Source organism: Urocitellus parryii, chromosome X (genome assembly GCF_045843805.1).
Source record: "Urocitellus parryii isolate mUroPar1 chromosome X, mUroPar1.hap1, whole genome shotgun sequence".
NCBI lineage: Eukaryota > Metazoa > Chordata > Mammalia > Rodentia > Sciuridae > Urocitellus > Urocitellus parryii.
The window spans coordinates 78,341,383-78,361,507 of record NC_135547.1 but is presented as its reverse complement, the minus strand read 5'-3'; the positions used below and the strand labels follow the sequence as shown (position 1 = coordinate 78,361,507).

Genomic DNA, 20,125 nt, shown 5'->3' with positions numbered 1-20,125 from the left:
TATACTGTAGGGAACTAGGCAAGCTATAACCAAGTGTATGTACTAGGCTCTATGCATGCTATCTTTGCCCAAGAGTATACAGAATGTATTTTATGAAAGGTCATAAGTCCTAAATAGAGATTACAGGTAATCTGTTTAACTCGTAGCAGAACTATTGCCTCTCACTGCAAAAACTGATTTTCTTTTCCATATGGCATACTGTATAGGTGGGGCTTTTGTTTCTATAATTTGCTTTTTCTTATAAGACAGTGAATTAAAAACCTTATCTCCTAAAACAGTATCATGTTCATGTTTTGAGACACAATAATCCCTTCCTTCTAAATATCACTCTCAATTTATCAAATATTACAGCAAAAATAGGAAAAATTAAAAGTAATTTCAAATTTAAGGGTGTTGGCATAGCTAGGCCTAAAAACTAACTATGAGTTGTTTCAGTGGTGGATGTAAGAACAGATCAATGAAAACCTCATCTCATATACCATGTCACTATGGAGTTCTCATGGGAGTCAAGAGTTACTGCAGGGAACTCAAGGTATCCAATCTGTATTTCTTTTCTCTGCAATCTAATTTGCTAAAGAAAATGTCCATGAATTATACTGGTTAAAAATAGTTCACAGAGGGGCTGGGGATGTGGCTCAAGCGGTAGCACACTCGCCTGGCATGCATGTGGCCCGGGTTCGATCCTCAGCACCACATACAAAGATGTTGTGTCTGCCGATAACTAGAAAATAAATATTAAAAATTCTCTCTCTTTCTCTCTCTCTCTAAAAAAAAAAAAAAAGAAAAAACCTCAAAAAAAATAGTCCACAGAGGGCTGGGGATATAGCTCAGTTGATAGAGTGCTTGCCTTGTAGGCACAAAGCCCTGGCCATGCCACGCCCACCGCCACCCCAAAGGTGCCAATTCCCCAGAAGTGGCTTTGGCTGGGACAGACAAGATTGAGCCAGGAGACCAGGCCCAGCCAGCACAGTGAGGTCCTGGTCCTGCCAGGTTGCCGGCGAAAAACCAAAAAATAGTTCATAGGGTAGACTATTTACATAGAAGTTTTCTTCTTGGAAACACTTTATAATCATTGATCCATATAGCAACTTTGTGATACAGGACTGAGTAATCATATTATTTCTACCTTATTTTCTGGATAAACACATGTCTTCCATAGAGCTATATAACCAATTAGAGATGGCTAGAGAAGGATGGCAAACCACAACCTACTGGGCAAAATGTGGCCTGCTGCCTATTTTTGTAAATGAAGTTTTATGGCAACATGGCAATACCTCACTCAGTTAAGTATTGTTTATGGCTATTTACATGCTGCAAAGACAGAGGTAAACAGATGTCACAGAGAACTGTGGAAGACAGAGCTGAAAATATTTACTATCTTGTTCTTTAAGAAAAAGTTTTCCAATCACTGCTAGAGAATGAAAACACAGTAGGTCAACCATTTATCATACTACCTCTCCAAATATTTCCTGTCTCAGGAATAGAAAATCTGATATAAGGAACATGTTGTCAAGAGAATAAAGAGTTAGAAACAAAAAATAAAACGAGGTTTGTTTCTGGTTGTGCCATTTTCTATGAGGCCCTGGAAAAGTCCCCTAACCTTTCTTCATCTTACTTTCTACAACTGTAAAATAAGGGATTTGGGCTATATGAAGACTAATCATCCTTGCAACTCAACTATTACAGTCTATACAACTTATTTTATGGATTAGGAAGCAATAGCGAAGGCATAAATATTCTTAAAATTGTATTTTTTTAAAAAATTCTCCTTGTAGACACAAAAGCAGTGAGATGCCTAAAATATCATATTCATCATATCTACCTTAAAAGTAAATAATATTATCCTGATTTTATAAGTGAGGAAACTCATGTTCCAGAAAGGACAGTGCCTTATACAGTGGTTATCAGCATGGCTTAATATTTCATTGTCTAGTGTATCATTGACAATATGCCATGTGCGAAATCAGGGGTCATGAACTATAATCCTACAGAAAAAGGCAGATAAGGAAAATGCTGGATAGTTTTGTTGTGAACAAAAACTATATGTCCTATTTAAAGGGAGAAACCACTACCAAGCTAGAATTCACTGTTGACAGATAGGCATGTGGATCCAGGATTGTCAGATCTTTAGGTTTTATGACAGATCAGATATCACAAATTTTGTTTTAAATATTCCAACTTTTATGTATTCATTTGCAGAGCTGGGGATCAAACCCAGGGCCTCATGCATGCTAGTGCTCTACCACTGAGCTATATCTCCAGTCCCAATATTCCAATTTTTAAATGATTAAAATGTTAAAAGACAAAGTGAGCTGAATTTATCTCATGGGATGAAGATTTGCAAATCTGTATTATCTTCTTAAAATTCATAGATTAGTGATTAGAATAACTGATATTTCGGGGCTGGGGCTGTAGCTCAGTGGTAGAGCTCCTCCCTCGAACGTGTGAAGCACTGGGTTTGATCTTCAGCACCATATAAAAATAAATATATAAAGATATTGTATCCATCTACAACTAAAAAAATATTTAAAAAGATTACACTGATATTTCAATTTCAGGATAAACTCTTAATTAAACAAAGTAATAGAAGATAGGGAAAGATCACAGCATTAGTATTATCTCATTTTTTTTTTCCACTGACTATTCTGTTAAGAAGTGCTGATAATAAGGGCTAGGGTTGAAGCTTAGTGGTAGAGTGCTTGCCTCTCAAGCATGAGGCCCTGGGTTCGATCCTCAGCACCACATAAAAATAAATAAAAATAAAGATATTGTGACCATCTACAACTAGAAAAAAATTTTTTTAAAAAAGAAGTGCTGATAATAAAATCAAATGGGGCTGGCATGTGTGAGGCACTTGAGTTCAATACTCAGCACCACATAAAAATAAATAAAGAAGGTATTGCATTCATTTAAAAATAAATAAATGAAATAAAATGAGTGAGGGCTGGGGTTATGGCTCAGTGGTAGAGCACTTCCCTCACATGAATGAGGCACTGGGTTTAATCCTCAGCACCACATAAAAATAAATAAATAAAAATATTGTGAAAAAAATTAAATGAGTGAAAAACTTGTTTCTATTTCAGGTTCTTTTTTTTTTGGTACCGGGGATTGAACTCGGTTGAACTCAGGGGGCACTCAATCATTGAGCCACATCCCCAGCCCTATTTTGTATTTTATTTAGAGACAGGGTCTCACTGAGTTGCTTAGCACCTCGCTTTTGCTGAGGCTGGCTTTGAACTCATGATCCTCCTGCCTCAGCCTCCCAATCTGCTGGGATTACAGGTGTGTTCCACAGTGCACGGCCCTCTATTTCATGTTCTTTGATGGAAGCTTTGACAAACAGGCAAAGCATAAATATGTCAAAGAATGAAGATAAATCCTGGATAAACATTAAAAACAAAAAATCTGTTCTTAAGTACTGGAGATTGGCTACATTCACATGATGGGAAATCCAAATCATGATTAATTCACATTGAGGCTTTTAAATAATGGGGATGGATAGGAGTTATTGATTTTAACTTTTAAAGGTAAGATGTGACAATTAAGTAAAGACATTTATGCTTTTAGCTTTTACTTACAGAAGGTCACTTGAAAACACTGTCCATATTTTGACAAACAAATTAAGCTATATTTAAAGTAAAGCTCTGATCTACTGGTGGTTACCAAGGGAATCAATAAAATGCTTTACTCTTCCATTCAAAAAATTCATAGGATTGGCAGCATTACTTGTCTTTTTGAAGCAGACATGAAAGAGGGAATGAGAAAAATGAGGAGAAAAAAATAACAATTATTTCTTGGGACTATTTTTCACTTTAATCAAATAACTGCACCACTCATTATTCCTCCTCAAGGTGCTATAATTTTAAATCTGATTTAGTAGGCTAATTATTATTTAAAAGATTAAATAAAATCCTTAATGTAGTACTGGGAAAAGAACTTGGGGTAAAATGAACTGTCCTCATTGACTTCAATTTCAATATTGAAAGCTGTCTTCCCACTTGGGAAATTATTTCCAAAATAAAAATGAAATTTTAAATCAGATCAGATTAAGATAGTTGTCTTAATTTCATGGAATAACTAATAGTAATGCTGTTAGAATGTTATTGTAACATATACAAAACTAAGGATCCCCCAGTAACACACAACTTTGCAGGTTACTTTCTCTTATGCCTTTCTTCAGATTAGAAGTAGTTCTCCAATATACCTGAAGCTTAGAAACATTTTATGTCATAGCTTCAGATTGTATAAAGAGAATGAGTAGTCCACCTATATTTATATTTACCTGAGTCCTTTACTTTCACTGTATTTACTTAAAGTGACAGGAATGCATATTAAGTGATAAAGTATTGATAAAGGTTGGATAAATGGCTCATTTTAGAGTTTCTTTATCTCTAAAATGATACCATTGGAGCTGGGGAAATAGCTCAGTTGGTAGGGTACTTGCCTCAAATGCATGCACAAGGCCCTGGATTCAATACCCACACCACAAAAACAAAAAACAATTTAAAAAAAACATGGCAATTACTGTGTTGCATACCTTAATTTTTTTAAATAAAATGATACCATTGTTATGGAAATTAAATAAAATTAAGTAAAGTACATGGAAACAGTTCTTGACCCATAGCAAGTGTGCAATAAATGTTAATTTTTACTATTGTTATACAATAGAATGGTTATACTCACTCTTTTGTTGAGACAAATAACAGGCCACAGGCTGCAACCCAGTGTGCAACAGCAGCAGAGACATCCACAGAGCAGCCACTTCACATTGACTGGGAGAGCCTTTTTCAAACATGAATTCACACGGCCAATGCTGGTCTTAAATTCTTCTGGGGCCACCTACAACAAGGGCACTATCTTTAACAATTTGTGGGCAGCTTCCCACTACTTGTCTCTAAACATAAGGAAAATGTCTTATTACAAACATTTTAAGGAATTAACAATGTCTAAATATACTTTCTTCCCATCTCTTCCCACAAATATGTATCACATGGTCTTGGGAGACATCGGAATGTAAAACAATATAATTTTATGTTCCCAGATCTTAACCTGATGTTTGAAAAAATCTTTTGAAATGACCAACAAATAAAATGACAGTAGCAAAACTGATGGTAAAAGATACCCACCAACCAGTTTTGTTACCAAATATTCTCATTATTAAGGCAATATTGTTTATAGTCTTCAGGTACTCTGAATTCAGACTAGAAGCATAAGACAATAATAATAATAATAATAATAATAATAATAATAATAATAATAAAACAAATACTACCAGAGGAAACAGAATTCAAGTTAGAACTTGGCAATACTACTGGATTAATTCTAAAATGGTAACTCTTCAACCAAATATTCTCATTATTAAGGCAATATTGTTTATAATCTTCAGGTACTCTGAATTCAGACTAGAAGCATAAGACAATAATAATAATAATAATAATAAAAAACAAATACTACCAGAGGAAACAGAATTCAAGTTAGAACTTGGCAATACTACTGGATTAATTCTAAAATGGTAACTCTTCAACCTTTCCTCCCTGGCAAAGTTGCAACATAACAATTTTAAGACTTGCCAATGTTTACAGGGAAACTTTACACTAACAAAAGATAATATCTTAGTAATTACATTCAAAACAGTCTGTTGATATTCAGCATAAAATGGACTCATAAGTGCTCAAAATTTTGAAAGTTGAAAGGTCTTTAAATACACAAATTTAATATTTCTAGTTACTACCTCCAATTCCTGGATGTGCTGCTTGTGCCTCTCTGAAAAGGACAAAGTCAGTTCAAAGGCATGAACATGACCAGCAATCAGATTGATACCAAAAATTCTGCTTGAAGGTTATACAATTCAAAGGTGTACAGGTTGTTCTCAGTAAAATCACATTTTTGGACCACACACTGATCACTCTTAATTTAGAAAGCTATCAGACGGCAAAATTTATGGGAAAATATTTCAGCATCAGAGTATGAAAGCAAAAATTATGAAATTGGCAGGAAAAGTAGGTATTCTAAAATGTAAACTCCTTAGTACATTAGGTACCAAAACTATAGAGCTCTACTTCCCAAATACAAAGTTGTATTAAAATTTTTACAAATTATTACATTTTATCTTTTAACAGGTTTCTTAGAATCAACATACAAAACATATCTATTAGCAGATGCGAAAGAAATAAATACATGACCAAAGAATTCATGACTATTATGATTAAAACATTAAGCATATAATAAGCTTTCTTAGAATTGTACATATCATCCAATAAGGTTAATTGCTTAGCACATGAGTCTGATTTTCTTCCTAACAATCAACAGTTATCAAGCCATAAGCCTCAAAATTTTTCCTATATGACAAAAGTAAACTAGTTTCATTTTCCAACTAGACTGTCAATAACATGACATAATGGCAATCACCGTGTAAAAAAATAATTCCAATTAAGTGCCAAAATTTCAGGGGTAAAAATGAAAATAAGATTCAGAGAATCATGCCTTATAATTGAAAATAGAAAACACTCATAATTTATGCACATTAGACAATAAATCAAAGAGATCTGAATCTAGTTCTTATTAGCTATGAAAAATCCCAGGCAAAATTATTTAGTTTTTCTCAGTCTTAGTTTTTCATTTATAAACCGGAATAATAATCTTTATTTTATATACTCACTGGGAATGGAAATTACATCTTAAAACTTCCTGAATGAAATACTCTGACAAAGAAATTTGTAAATCATATCTCTGAGTAGATTTGATAAAAAGAAAAGAAAAGCTGTCTTTTGCAAGGAATCTCACCTGAAAGCAGACAGTTTAATCAGGTAATTACTTATAGTCCACAGTTTTCCTAGATATTATTAAAAGGATATTATCATATTACATTATATATTATTTCATAATATGTTATAAAAAAGATAACTGCTACATTTTGGATGTAGATTCAGTGCTCTTCATTTCTTCAAGTCTTCAGAGAAGATGATCTTTTTCTTTCTCTGTCTCTCTCTTTTGGTGTGGGATATTGAATCCAGAGCCTTATGTGTGCTAAAACTTGCACTCTACCACTAAGCAAGATCCCCAGCCTCTTGGTGTTCTTTTTAAAAAAATTTTTTTTTTTTTTAGTTGTAGACAGACACAATACCTTTATTTTATTTTTTATGTGTTGCTGAGGATTAAACCCAGTGCCTTCCACTTGGGAGGCCAGTGTTCTGCCACTGAGCTACAACCTCAGAACCTCAGCGGACCCCCATGTCCTTTTAAAAAACAAGGTATCAAATTACTACCTTAAGATTTACCTCTCCAGGGTCTGGGATTGTGGATCAGTGGCAGAGTGCTTGCCTTGTACATGTGAGGCACTGGGTTCAATCATCAGCACCATATAAAAATACACAAAATAAAGATATTGTGTCCATGTATAACTAAAAGATATTTTATTGTATTTATTTATTTTTAAAATTTTTTAAGTTGTAGATGGACAGCATGCCTTATTTTGTTTATTTACTTTTACATGGTGCTGAGGATGGGACCCAGTGCCTCACACTTGTGAGGCAAGTGCTCTACTGCTGAACCAGAGTCCCTAAAAGAATATTTTTTTAAAAAAGATTTACCTCTCCAAAAGAGAGGTATTCAACTTTCTTTTTCCTAGGGAATTACTGAGTAACCAAGTAAAAGTTAAAATAAAGAAAAATACACATTTAGCTTCAATCTGTAGCATAATATCACTACCAAATCTTTTAAAATTCTGCATTCTGAATCAATAATACATTTTAAATATGGCAAATTATGATATAAACTCATACAAATCATAAAATTATTACTCTGCCCATTAACAAATTTAAAAGCTTAGAATCTAAATTTTTATTTTAAAGTAAATACAAGTACACTTCACAAATATTAAAAGTAAAGGGTGGGAGGTAGGGTTGTGGCTCAGTGGTAGAGTGTTCACCCAATATGCATGAGGCACTGGGTTCAATCCTCAGCACCACATAAATATAAAATAAAGATATTGTATCCACCTAAAACTAAAAAAGTAAATATTTTTTTAAAAAGTAAAGGGTAAAAAAAGTAACCAAGTAAAAGTTAAATGCAGAAATGAGTCAGTCCAAAGAACTGAGCTATGGAGCTTTAGAAAACTCTATGTCCACTAGGGAAGAAGGTGTTAAAAGTCTGAGGGATATTAAAGCTAAAAAACAAAAAGGGAAAAGAAAATCTGGATTTAAAAAAAAACATGGTAAATGAAATAAATTATATGCCAAGGCATATGATTTCTTAATAAAACATGTTTTATTACATGTTTCAGGAAGTGAAAACAAAAACATTTCTAAAATGTGGCAATTTTCCTTCATCCCCACTAACACTTTCCACTTTTAACAAATAGTTTCAGTTTATACTCTTACCACAGACAAATTAAACATTAAAATATTCAAGTCAATAAAATTGAGAATTCAAATTTTTGAAGTCATCAAATATAAAGAAGTAAAACTTTTACTAGATTTTAAAACAATAGACTAAGATCTTCATTTTGACTTTAAAAGGAGGCCAAGACTGTCTTTGAAAAAAACTGTATTGAATAACAGTAAAAGTCATAAAATAGAGATAAAGGCATAGGAAATGAGAACTGGTTAACTCTCAATTTTAAACAATGTGAAAGACATGTTTAGTTAACTGTGTAGAATCAGAGTTAGTAACATCTTACTCATTTACTTCCATGTAACTGAGTATCTCCAGTAATGAAGGTTAGCTGGAAGCCCCTTAATTTCTAGCTGAATGGTAGGCTGTAAAGAAACATTTCATTCCTTTTGACTCTCTTGGAAAGAAAAACTACATCATAAAGGTGGGAAAAAGGGTCTTAATATTTTATAACAGGATGCAGGAGACTGTACAAACAGAAGAAAATCTAAGCAAACCCGAGCAGGATTGATTTGCCTCCTTCAGTTGTAAGGAACACAACCCTATCAATTACTTTTTCATATTGGATCACAATAGTAAAGGTAAATTTTTATGGTTTAAGATTCCTAACACTGCACACTAATCTTCCCATAACATCATTTAATTCTTTCAAGCTGAGAGGCGGAAGCTTTAATTTCTTTTCTTTTCTCTTTTATTTTTAAATATTTTTTTAGATGTCAATGGACTTTTATTTTTTAATTTATTGATATGTGGTGCTGAGAATCGAACCCAGTGCCTCACACATGCTAGGCAAGTGCTTTATCCAATACATGAGAAAATTTGCACACTATAAATAATGCATACTTGAATAAAATCCACATATCATTTGACGTGTGCTACAAAATGGCCACCGCAGCCCCTTTGATTTCCTTTCTGAAGTTCTGAGATCTTTCTTTTTCTGGTTACCAGAATCTGTGTACATATACTTTGCTTGATAATTATTATGATAGAAGGTCTTTAGTGAAACATGGAAAACAATCTTTTCTGCACTTAATATAAAATATTACCTTTTTCTTTGCATTTTCTTAACACACAAGAAGCAAAAATGAATTCTGACAAAATGGCCTTTCAGGTTTTCAGAATTTATCGATATGTGGTGCTGAGAATCGAACCCAGTGCCTCACACATGCTAGGCAAGTGCTTTATCCAATACATGAGAAAATTTGCACACTATAAATAATGCATACCTGAATAAAATCCACATATCATTATGACGTGTGCTACAAAATGGCCACCGTAGCCCCTTTGATTTCCTTTCTGAAGTTCTGAGTTCTTTCTTTTTCTGGTTACCAGAATCTGTGTACATACACTTTGCTTGATAATTATTATGATAGAAGGTCTTTAGTGAAACATGGAAAACAATCTTTTCTGCACTTAATATAAAATATTACCTTTTTCTTTGCATTTTCTTAACACACAAGAAGCAAAAAATGAATTCTGACAAAATGGCCTTTCAGGTTTTCAGAATTTATCGATATGTGGTGCTGAGAATCGAACCCAGTGCCTCACACATGCTAGGCAAGTGCTTTATCCAATACATGAGAAAATTTGCACACTATAAATAATGCATACTTGAATAAAATCCACATATCATTATGACGTGTGCTACAAAATGGCCACCGAAGCCCCTTTGATTTCTTTTCTGAAGTTCTGAGATCTTTCTTTTTCTGGTTACCAGAATCTGTGTACATATACTTTGCTTGATAATTATTATGATAGAAGGTCTTTAGTGAAACATGGAAAACAATCTTTTCTGTACTTAATATAAAATATTACCTTTTTCTTTGCATTTTCTTAACACACAAGAAGCAAAAAATGAATTCTGACAAAATGGCCTTTCAGGTTTTCAGAATTCACTCTGCAATTTTGATTACCTCAGGCAGGCACAAAAGCTATTTACAATCTCATACATGTTGGAAGACTGATTTCATAAAGAGTACTTTTTCTATTTGAGCTATTGTATTTATTCACTTTTAAATATTTTAACAATTTATTATGATGTGTGCTACAAAATGGCCACCTGAAAAGAAGGGATGGCTTTAAGAACAGCTCCTACCCTGATCATTTAGGCTCTGTGAATATACCAAAAGTAGCTCACCATTCTTATTCCTCTAATTTAAAACAATTATACTATCTTTCTGATGTGTGGAATTTTTTGTTGAGGTGTGAAAAGATATTCTAATGATTCCTGGAGCACACAAAAAAAATGACCAATTGGGGCTAGGATTGTGGTTCAGCGGTAGAGCGATCGCCTAGCCTGTGTGAGGCTCTGGGTTTGATGCTCAGCACCACATAAAAATAAAATAAAGATATTGTGTCCAACTACAACTAAAAAATAATAAATATTAAAAAAAACAATTTACAAAACAGAATTCTAACACTGGGAAATGAACTCATTGACAGTTTTAGGTTTTTCATTTGTTAGAATTTCTTGGACTTGTAATTCAAACTTAAAATACTAAGCCAAGGGCTGGGGATGTGGCTCAAGCAATAGCGCGCCCGCCTGGCATGCGTGCGGCCCAGGTTTGATCCTCAGCACCACATACAAACCAAGATGTTGTGTCCGCTGAAAACTAAAAAATAAATATTAAAAAATTCTCTCTCTCTCTAAAAAAAAAAAATACTAAGCCAATACTAAAGCTGGATGAAACTGCTAAAGACAACACATGCAGAATTTCAAGAGAAATGTAGAGAATGTCTTCCATTGCAGATGTTTTAATTCATTCTCTTTAATACTGAATTTATCATCTTTCTACCATATAGAATTCAAGAGATACTTTCATGACTATTTTATTCATTTGGAGGAAACATTTATGATTAATCTGTATAAAAAATCTAAATCTAATCTGCTGCTTCAATTTGTAAATTATTCTAAATGATAAGGATAAGAAGGTAGAACACAGCAGAAATTAAGGCCAAAATCTCACACCAAAGGGGTTTCTTTTGTGTTTTAAAAAGTTAAACGGCAATGTATTTTCAAATGTTAACTTAGCCTGGTATTATGCTTATTATTATAGGGAAGGATCTAATATTATACTTCAGGAGATATAAAAAGGGCCAACAATCAATACCCAAATTAGTAGTGGAACCAAAGAATAAATTATTACTCAGATGAAGAAAAAGTGGTAAAGGCAGTTAGAAATAGAAAGAAAGTGAGTAACCTAAAAAAACAATCAAGGTGAAACTGGAATACACTGAGAATAGTTAACAGTAACCCAGACTAACACTGGGGAGTTAATATGTACCTGAGAATACACTAGGAATTGCATATATGCATGCTCATTTAATCCAACACAAAAAAGTGAGGTAACTATCAGCATCATCTCTATTTTTCACCTAAGAAGTGTGGCTCAGAAGTGGCTTACCCAAAGCCCATAGCCAGGAAGTAATAGAACATGGGTTGCAACCAAGACCTGACTACAAAGCTTGTATACTCTGTGAGCCAAATAAAGTATAAATTACCTTTCAGGGTTAAATAAATTAAGCTGAAATGTCTTATGATTTCTGAGATACATCTTGAAAAAGGAAATTATTTTGGAATCTTTTTCTCTTCTCCCAATCACAAGGTGGCTGGGGGAGAGCAGGGGAAGATTGGAATTAGGCCTTTAAAAATGAAGAGTAAACAGCTGAAAAACACATCATGACAAAAAAGAGCTAATATTAGTACAAGGAGATTATTTTAGGGAAGAATTTAGAAGAAGAGAGAACAAATTAAAAGTAAATTAAATTTCAAAAGGTAATAGCTGCATAATTAAAAAATGAAAACCATATGAAAAATTGTGCTGTACATGTGTAATAAGAATTATAATGCACTCTGCTGTCATATATAACAAATTAGAATAAAAAATGAAAAACAATGCTAAAAGATGTTCAGAAAATAGCCTCATTCTCACCCTTGCTTCCATCCATCTCATTTTCCTTTTCTCATCAAAGGTAATAGTTCATATTGTTTCATGTATATCTTTCTGGAATTTCTTTATGCAAAATACAATTATTTATGTGCTTATTTCTCTCACTTCCTATATATACTATACACACTGATTTATACCTTGCTTCTCCTGCTAAAAATATAAGAAAAATTAACACTAAAATAACATAGAAGCCCTTTAGAGAATGATTTTAAAATATGACCAAAATCTATACTGACAAATAACAAACCCTAAAATTAAGCAGAATAAAATTAAATTCCAGGCTCCAAAATATGTTAACTTCTTTTAACCTCAAATCATCATTTCAGTTATTAGAAAATACTGAATACTTTGTACTATAATTGCTTTTTTTTATTCTGTGTTTCCTCAAATATCAAATGGGTTTAATATAACTTTTTGAGTTTTAGGCAGTCTTCTTCTTTGGGTCTAGAAAGTTAACATTAGTGTTACTAGGATTTTCTAAAACTAGTTTCTTTTTAATATTGCATATATTTAAGATATAACATGTTTTGATATACATATACATAGTAAAATGATTATCTGTCAAGTAAATAAACATCTATTTTCTTAGTTATCTTTTGTGCCTGAAATCTATTCACTTAACAAATTTCCAGTATACAATATTATTATTTGTAGTCATCATGCTGTACATTAGGTCTCTAGGTTTTCAATCCTAGAAGTCTTCGAATTAAGCCTCAATGCAAGACTATTCTAATGAATATAAAGGAAACAGGTAATAATTTCTTACAGTGAGTCCAATTTTAGAAACTCAAACTATTTGAAAGATAAAACAATATCTAACCAAAAATTTGATACTTTACATATAGAACAAATCATACCACATGGCACTTTAAAAATGGTGATACAATTAAAAATAATGTTGTTAATAAAACATTGGAAATCAATGACCTAAATGAATACAATTATAGCTACCTACGCTGGAAAAATTGCAAAAGTTAAAAAACTGAACACAAATAATAGCCAGCATTAATGAACAACAGATGAAATAACTGGTCAGAGGCTGGTAGTCATGGAGACAGCTTTTAGTCACCTCCAACACAGGTTCCAAGTTCGGAGGCTTCCTGGTATTTGATTTAATTACCAATGAGTCAAAGAATTTGTCATAACACTGAATAAGCCATAAAACGATGAGTTAGAATTGGAAAATTCAAAGCAAAATTTCACTTACCTTCCCTGTTAGAACTGAAGGAAATTCAGTATCAAACTTGTTGCTCAAGCCAAACCTTAAAAACAAAGAACAAAATATATTCTATCCAGCATATTTAACCTTTTTCCTTTCTTTAAAAAAAGTTACAAGCCTGTTTATTTTTCTTTTGGTTTTCTGATTTTAAAATGTCTCTTGAATATATGCATTTTTATGTTTTTGTACCAGTTTAAAAGAAACTTAATTTAAGAAATAGATACAGAGTCTTAAAAAACATTAAATTAAAAAACAAAATTGTCCTGGATTTTTTTTCTGGTACTGGGGGATCAAAGCCAGAGCCTCATGCATACTAAGACAAGTGTTCTATCACTGCACTACACTCCCAGCCCAGTGGAGGAAAAATATGATAGTTATAGAAAGTAAATCTCTGACTTTTAATCCAAATTAATAGTAAAAGAACTTTTATAAGAGCAAATGTTGGGCTGGGGCTGGGGTTCAGCAGTAGCACACTTGCCTGGCATGTGTGAGGCACTGAGTTCGATTCTCTGCATCACATATAAATAAGTAAATAAAACAAAGGTCTATCAACAACTAAAAAAATATTTTAAAAAAGAGCAAATGTCATAATAAAAATACCCCTCTTTACCATTAATGTAGCCTTTGGAACTATATGACTTAATAACTTTTAATATACTCAAGGATTGATCCTTATGAGTGGCTTTCATGTGTTCAATGAATTTTAAGAAAACAGATTTCACCCTCTAAGGCTTTCTCTTCCATTATGCTCACTAAAATATGTAATAAGAAGTCAAAACTTAACACACACACACACACACACACACACACACAGCCAATAAATGGGCAAAAGAACTAAACAGACATTTCTCCAAAGAAGAAATACAATGGACAATATATGAAAAAATGTCCAACATCCCTAGCAACCAGGGAAATGCAAATCAAAACAACACTGAGATTTCATCTCACTCCAGTTATAATGGCAATCATCAAGAATAAAAATAATAATAAATACTAGCAAAGATGTGGGGGAAGAGGCACATTCATACATTGTTGGTAGGACTGCAAATTATCACAACCATTTTGGAAAACACTATGGAAATTCTTCAAAAGACTAGGAATGTTCCGGAACCACCATATGACCCAGAAATCCCACTCCTTGGCATTTATTCAAAGGAACTGAACTAAGCATACTATAGTAAAGCAGGAACACCACTGTTTATAGCAGTGAAATTCACAATAGCCATGTTATAGAACCAGCCCATTAACAGATGAATGGATAAAGAAAATGTGGGATATAAACCAATGGAGTTTTATTTGGTTGTAATGAACAACAAACTTATGGCATTTACCAGTAAATGGATGGAACTGGAAAGTATCATGCTAAATGAAATAAACTCAGAAAGTCAAAGAGCAAATGTCTTCTCTCCTTTGCAGAAGCTAGAGAGAAATAAGGAAATAAAAGGGGAAGGATCCCATGATAAAAGAAGAAGGATCAGTGGAGTAGAAGGAGACTGAGAGGGAAGGAGGAGGGACGGGAAAATGAGGAACTGTGGAATGAAATTGACCAAATTATGCTATATACATATACAAATATACCACACTGAATTCACTTTTTTATGCAAATCTATAAAGCATCAATTAAAGAGACAAGAAATAGAAGGAAGACCACTATAGTACAGGAAGGAGGGCAGGGGAAGTGAGTAAAGGAGGGAAAGTGGAAATACTGGGGATTATAATGGAGCAAATTATATTCCTTGTATATATGAATGTGAAAATGAATCCTATTATTATGTATAACTATAATACACTAATAAAAATATTTTTAAAGAAGTCAAAATGAATTTTATTTGCTTTGCTCACCTATTTGTTGATTTCAGTAGGGACAACATAGTTACTTCCTCAATGTCACACCATATCATAGTGACTACAATTTTACACTAAGAGGATGATAGGTTGTAAACAAAAACATTGAGAACTCCACAAGGAAGGCAGTAAGAGTAAAAGTTACCAATAACTATGTACTTACCAGGCTACCTACTATGCGAAGTATATTACTACAAAATTTTAAAAGCCCTCAAGAGAAGTATTATTATCCCCATTTTGGGGGCAAGGAAGCTGACAATAAGAAAAAATAAATAAATACATTAATTACATGACTTGCTCAAAGTCATGTATATACTAAATAAGTGGGGGAAAACAAAATTCATATGCTGATCCCTATGCCTTTTCTGTTCTGTATTAAGCTCCTTGAGAACAGAAACCATGGGTTATTTTGCTGCTTCCATTATAGATAATGCTATAATGCAATCCAGTATTTTTTTCAGTACCAGGGATTGAACCCAGGGCACTTTACTACTAAGCTACATGCGGTCCCTCCCCCAGCCTCCACACACTTTTTTTTTTTTTTTTTTTTTTTTTTTTTTTTTTTTTTTTTGAGACAGAGTCTCATTAAGTTGCTGAGGGCCTCCCTAAATTGCTGAGGCTGGCCTTGAATTTGCAATCCTCCTTTCTCAGTCTCCTAAGCCACTAGGATTACAGGAGTTTGCCACCATGCCTGGCTCTAGTAGGTTTTTAATAAAAGTTTGCAGAAAAGTTCACTGAATAAGTTACTGTATTGTTTGATGTTTGATTCAACTGCTAGTTTGGTCTTAGGGGCTTTAAAGAAATGTTAGGAATCCCACATCTAATTAAAACTCTATGCAAGAATTTCATATTCTCCTTACATCATTTATGTGAATAGTTCATTTTCAAGGATATGAGCCAATCTTAAGCACAAACACTCTCTATATGTAGCAGCCACTAGCATGATATATGTCTATGCAAAAAATACTACATCTTGTATGTTAAGAAATGTATTTTTATCAAAGTTCTATATTTAAAATAGTTAAGAAAATTAATTACCAATTGTAAAGACTTTAACTACATCAAAAAAGTCAGTCATTAACTCTGTTCAGGTGTGTATACAACATGTAATGAGAATACATATTCCCTCTAAATCTATAGACATAATAGTACATCTAAACTTAAAACCAGATGGGATATCCTATGCATAAATTTTATAACAATTTTCATCTGCTGCTTGAGTAATTGACATTATAGTATTAAAATATATTTTTATTTACTTGCTAATTTAGTATTCAGTAATGAGACAACTATTTTAACAGAAAGAAACACATTTCACTTAAATCATTATTTAAGATGGGTACAGTGGTACATGCCAGTGATCTCAGCAACTTTGGAGGCTGAGGCAAGTTCAAACCAGCCTCAGCCACTTAGCGAAGCCCTAAGCAACTCAGGGATACCCTGTCTCTAATAAAATATCAAAAAGGGCTGGGGATATGGCTCGGTGATTAAGCAAATGTGCTGGGTTCAACCCCTGGTACCATAAATAAATTAATAAATAATTGTTTAGTGGCTTTATCACTACTCAAAAAAGACATGATTCATTATTCCACAGAGTAAATTCTTCTTGTGCAACAAAAAAATTGATAGATTTTCACTTTTAAGAAAGACATATATTTTAAAGTAGAGCTTTATTTTCACATCATATCTAAATGCCTTTTAGATGCAATGTCAATAGCATACTTTTACCTCAACTGGAGTTTTCTACCATTTGAGCTTTTTGCCAGTTCTGCCATTCCTTTACTAGATATCAAATAAGTAGTAGATATAGACAGATGTATTTATCACAATGTTTAGAATATTTTTATTATTTTAAAAATTCTTAGCCAGGCTTGGTGGTGCACACCTGTAATCTCAGTGACTCAGAAGGCTGAAGCAGGAGGTTCATGAGTCCAAAGCCAGCCTCAGCAATGGCAAGGTGCTGAGCAACTCAGTGAGATCCTGACTCTAAATAAAATACAAAATAAGGCTGGGGATGTGGCTCAGTGGTCAAGTGCCCCTGGGTTCAACTCCCAGTACCAAAACAAAAGAAAAATTCTTAAGCTTTGCTTATTTCAGTTGTACTTATCACCAGATAAAGGAACCCTCCACTGTTTCCATTTCCCTTTATTAACCTTTTGAAATCTGATTTTTTTCTTTTCTTTTTGGTACCAGGGATTGAACCCAGAAGCACTTAACCACTGAGCCACATCCCCTGCCCGTTTTTATATTTTATTTAGAGACAGGGTCTCACTGATTTGCTTAGGGGCTTGCTTAGCTACTGAGGCTGTCTTTGAACTTGCAATCCTCCTGCCTTAGCCTCCAGAGCAGCTGGGATTATAGGCATGTGCCAGGCTAAAATCTGATATTTTTTAATAGATGGAATATTTATTAAGCTTATTATATATATATAAATGTTGTGGATGAACCTTTATTTTTATTTATTCACTTATAATGCTGAGGATAGAACCCAGTGCCCTCATACATGCTAGGCAAGATCTTTACCACTCAGTCAAAACCCCAGCCCCTGATTTTTTTGATGCTGCCATTTTACTGAAAATAATTTTTTATTCAGCAAAGATAAGTTCTTCTTGTCTTATTTACTGCCAAATTTAATGTCCTCCTCTAAGTAGAAAATTTCTCTCTTGACTTTGCAGCTGTGACACTGTTGATGATTTCCTTCCTAACATTCCTACTCTTTTCATTCTACACCAACTCTCACCTTTAACTCATTTGCTTCACAAAGGCAAGTCTGCAGTTCATTAGCATCCGATAGCTTGGACAATCTCACCTATGCTAATGCCATCCAATCTATTTTCTCTAGTAACAGGTATTTTTCCAACATGCTCTAGTCCTTCATCTTCAATTGTAAAATGAAATTTTCCATTTGGATATCTTGCCACAAAATAATAGTCAGGCTGGAGATGTGACTCAGTGTGGTTAAGTACCCCTGGGTTCAATCCCTGGTAACAAAAGAATATATGACGTCAAGTAAAACATATCTAAAATTAGATGTAACCCTTTCTTGGAAACTGTTTCCTCTTTGTACTTTACTCTCTTCCCTTAACCTAGACCTTGGTTATCATTTTTCTGCACCCTCCCTCTCCTATTTTTTGCACCTTTATTAAAGTAAATATTCCCCAAATCCAGTCACTTGCTCCTTTAAATTCTCATAATGATTCTTTCCTTCCCATTGCCACTGCCTTGGTCTTTGCCCATGATTTTCTTGCTTCCTGTCCTTAGTTCAAATTGTACACAGCCTTCAGTTCCAACCCCACTATAATGCCTTGAATGCTCAAGTTAATATGGATTCCCTTTCTCTGAACACTCATAATCACTTCTGATCTGTATTACACAATTCAGCAATTAAAATATTATCTTTAATTCTTTGCTGCCCCATATAAATATCGAAAAGGAAATGTTCTGGTTAGGTTTGTAAAGCCAGACCTGTATTTTGTTTTTTCTGTATTCTTCCTAGTACTTAGCCCCAGTGCTGAAGTTCTTAAGAAATATTTGCTATATTAACATTACTGATTTTTCTCTAATATAAAAATTGTTATTTCTAAAAAAGTATATTAGAAATGGTAAAGAAAGTATTATTTTACTTCCTAAAACACTCCCTGGTGACCTATGTACAATTGCCCCTGTCAGTATTCTATGAGGAATTGATTCCAGGCCCATCTTGGGTATCAAACTCCTTAGATGCTCAAACCCTTTATATTAAAACAACACAGTATTTGCATATAACATATGCATACCCTTCTGTATACTTCAAATAATCTCTATTATTACTTACAATAACTAATACAATATAAATTCCATGTAAATGTTACATTGTATTGTTTAGAGAATAATGACAATAAAAATGCCTGTACATGTTCAGTATGATGTGATTTTTTTTCAGATATTTTTGATGTGCAGTTGGTTCAATCTGTGGATGTGAACTAACTATATATCCACATCAAAAAAGTATGAAGAAAAGCAAACTATGCTATTTCTCTCTTATAATTTTGGCTAAAAGTAGCAATCCTGTTTTTGCCTACCAGGGATTATTTTTCTCTTTAGAAACTGAGCACATAAAGAGAATATTTAACTCAAAGAACCTTAGGCCCAAGAGTTTCACTTACTAGCCACTAGCAAAATGCTGAAATGATTGCTGATGAATAAAATACCTCACCTGTTTCATAAACAACCCATTAAGAACTGTGAGTCCACAGAGGTTAGACAATCTCATCCACTTATTATTCATCATTGATAGATATTAGCCCAAGATGTGAGGCTCTTTAGTATCAGACAAACAGGCACTTGGGAACTGCTCAGGCTGCCATTTTATCGATTTCATTAAATATAGAATCTGTTATGTGTTTGAAGCCAACCCAGCTGGTGATTCTCAATTATTGCATTTTCTTTGTAAGTGTTTTCTTTTTTTTATATTTAATTTTTAGTTATAGATGGACACAATATCTTTATTTTATTTTTTATGTGGTGCTGAGGATAGAACCTAGTGCCTCAGGCATGATAGGTGAGCGCTCTACCTCTGAGCCACAACACCAGCCCTGTCAAGTGTTTTCAATGCCCCAATTTTTAATTTCTTGGAACAATTATTTGTAGTAAAGGAGATTGAGGCAAAGAAGAATGTGTCCTTTTAGTTGCTCTTCCCTCTTCTTCCCTCCCTTTTCATCTTTTTGAAAACAGCTATACG

At 33.4% G+C, this 20,125-nt stretch overlaps 1 protein-coding gene across 1 annotated transcript in view; it reads right to left on the bottom strand.

Annotated features, from left to right (window-relative positions):
• Positions 1-20,125, bottom strand: part of Chic1 (cysteine rich hydrophobic domain 1) — a 95,359-nt gene that overhangs the window by 71,946 nt on the left and 3,288 nt on the right. Inside the window, exons 2-3 of the mRNA XM_026379675.2 lie at positions 13,549-13,603; positions 4,684-4,839 (exon numbers count right to left, since the gene is read on the bottom strand). Of these exons, the coding sequence (XP_026235460.1) occupies positions 4,684-4,839; positions 13,549-13,603 (211 nt within the window). The remainder of the gene's footprint in view (positions 1-4,683; positions 4,840-13,548; positions 13,604-20,125) is intronic.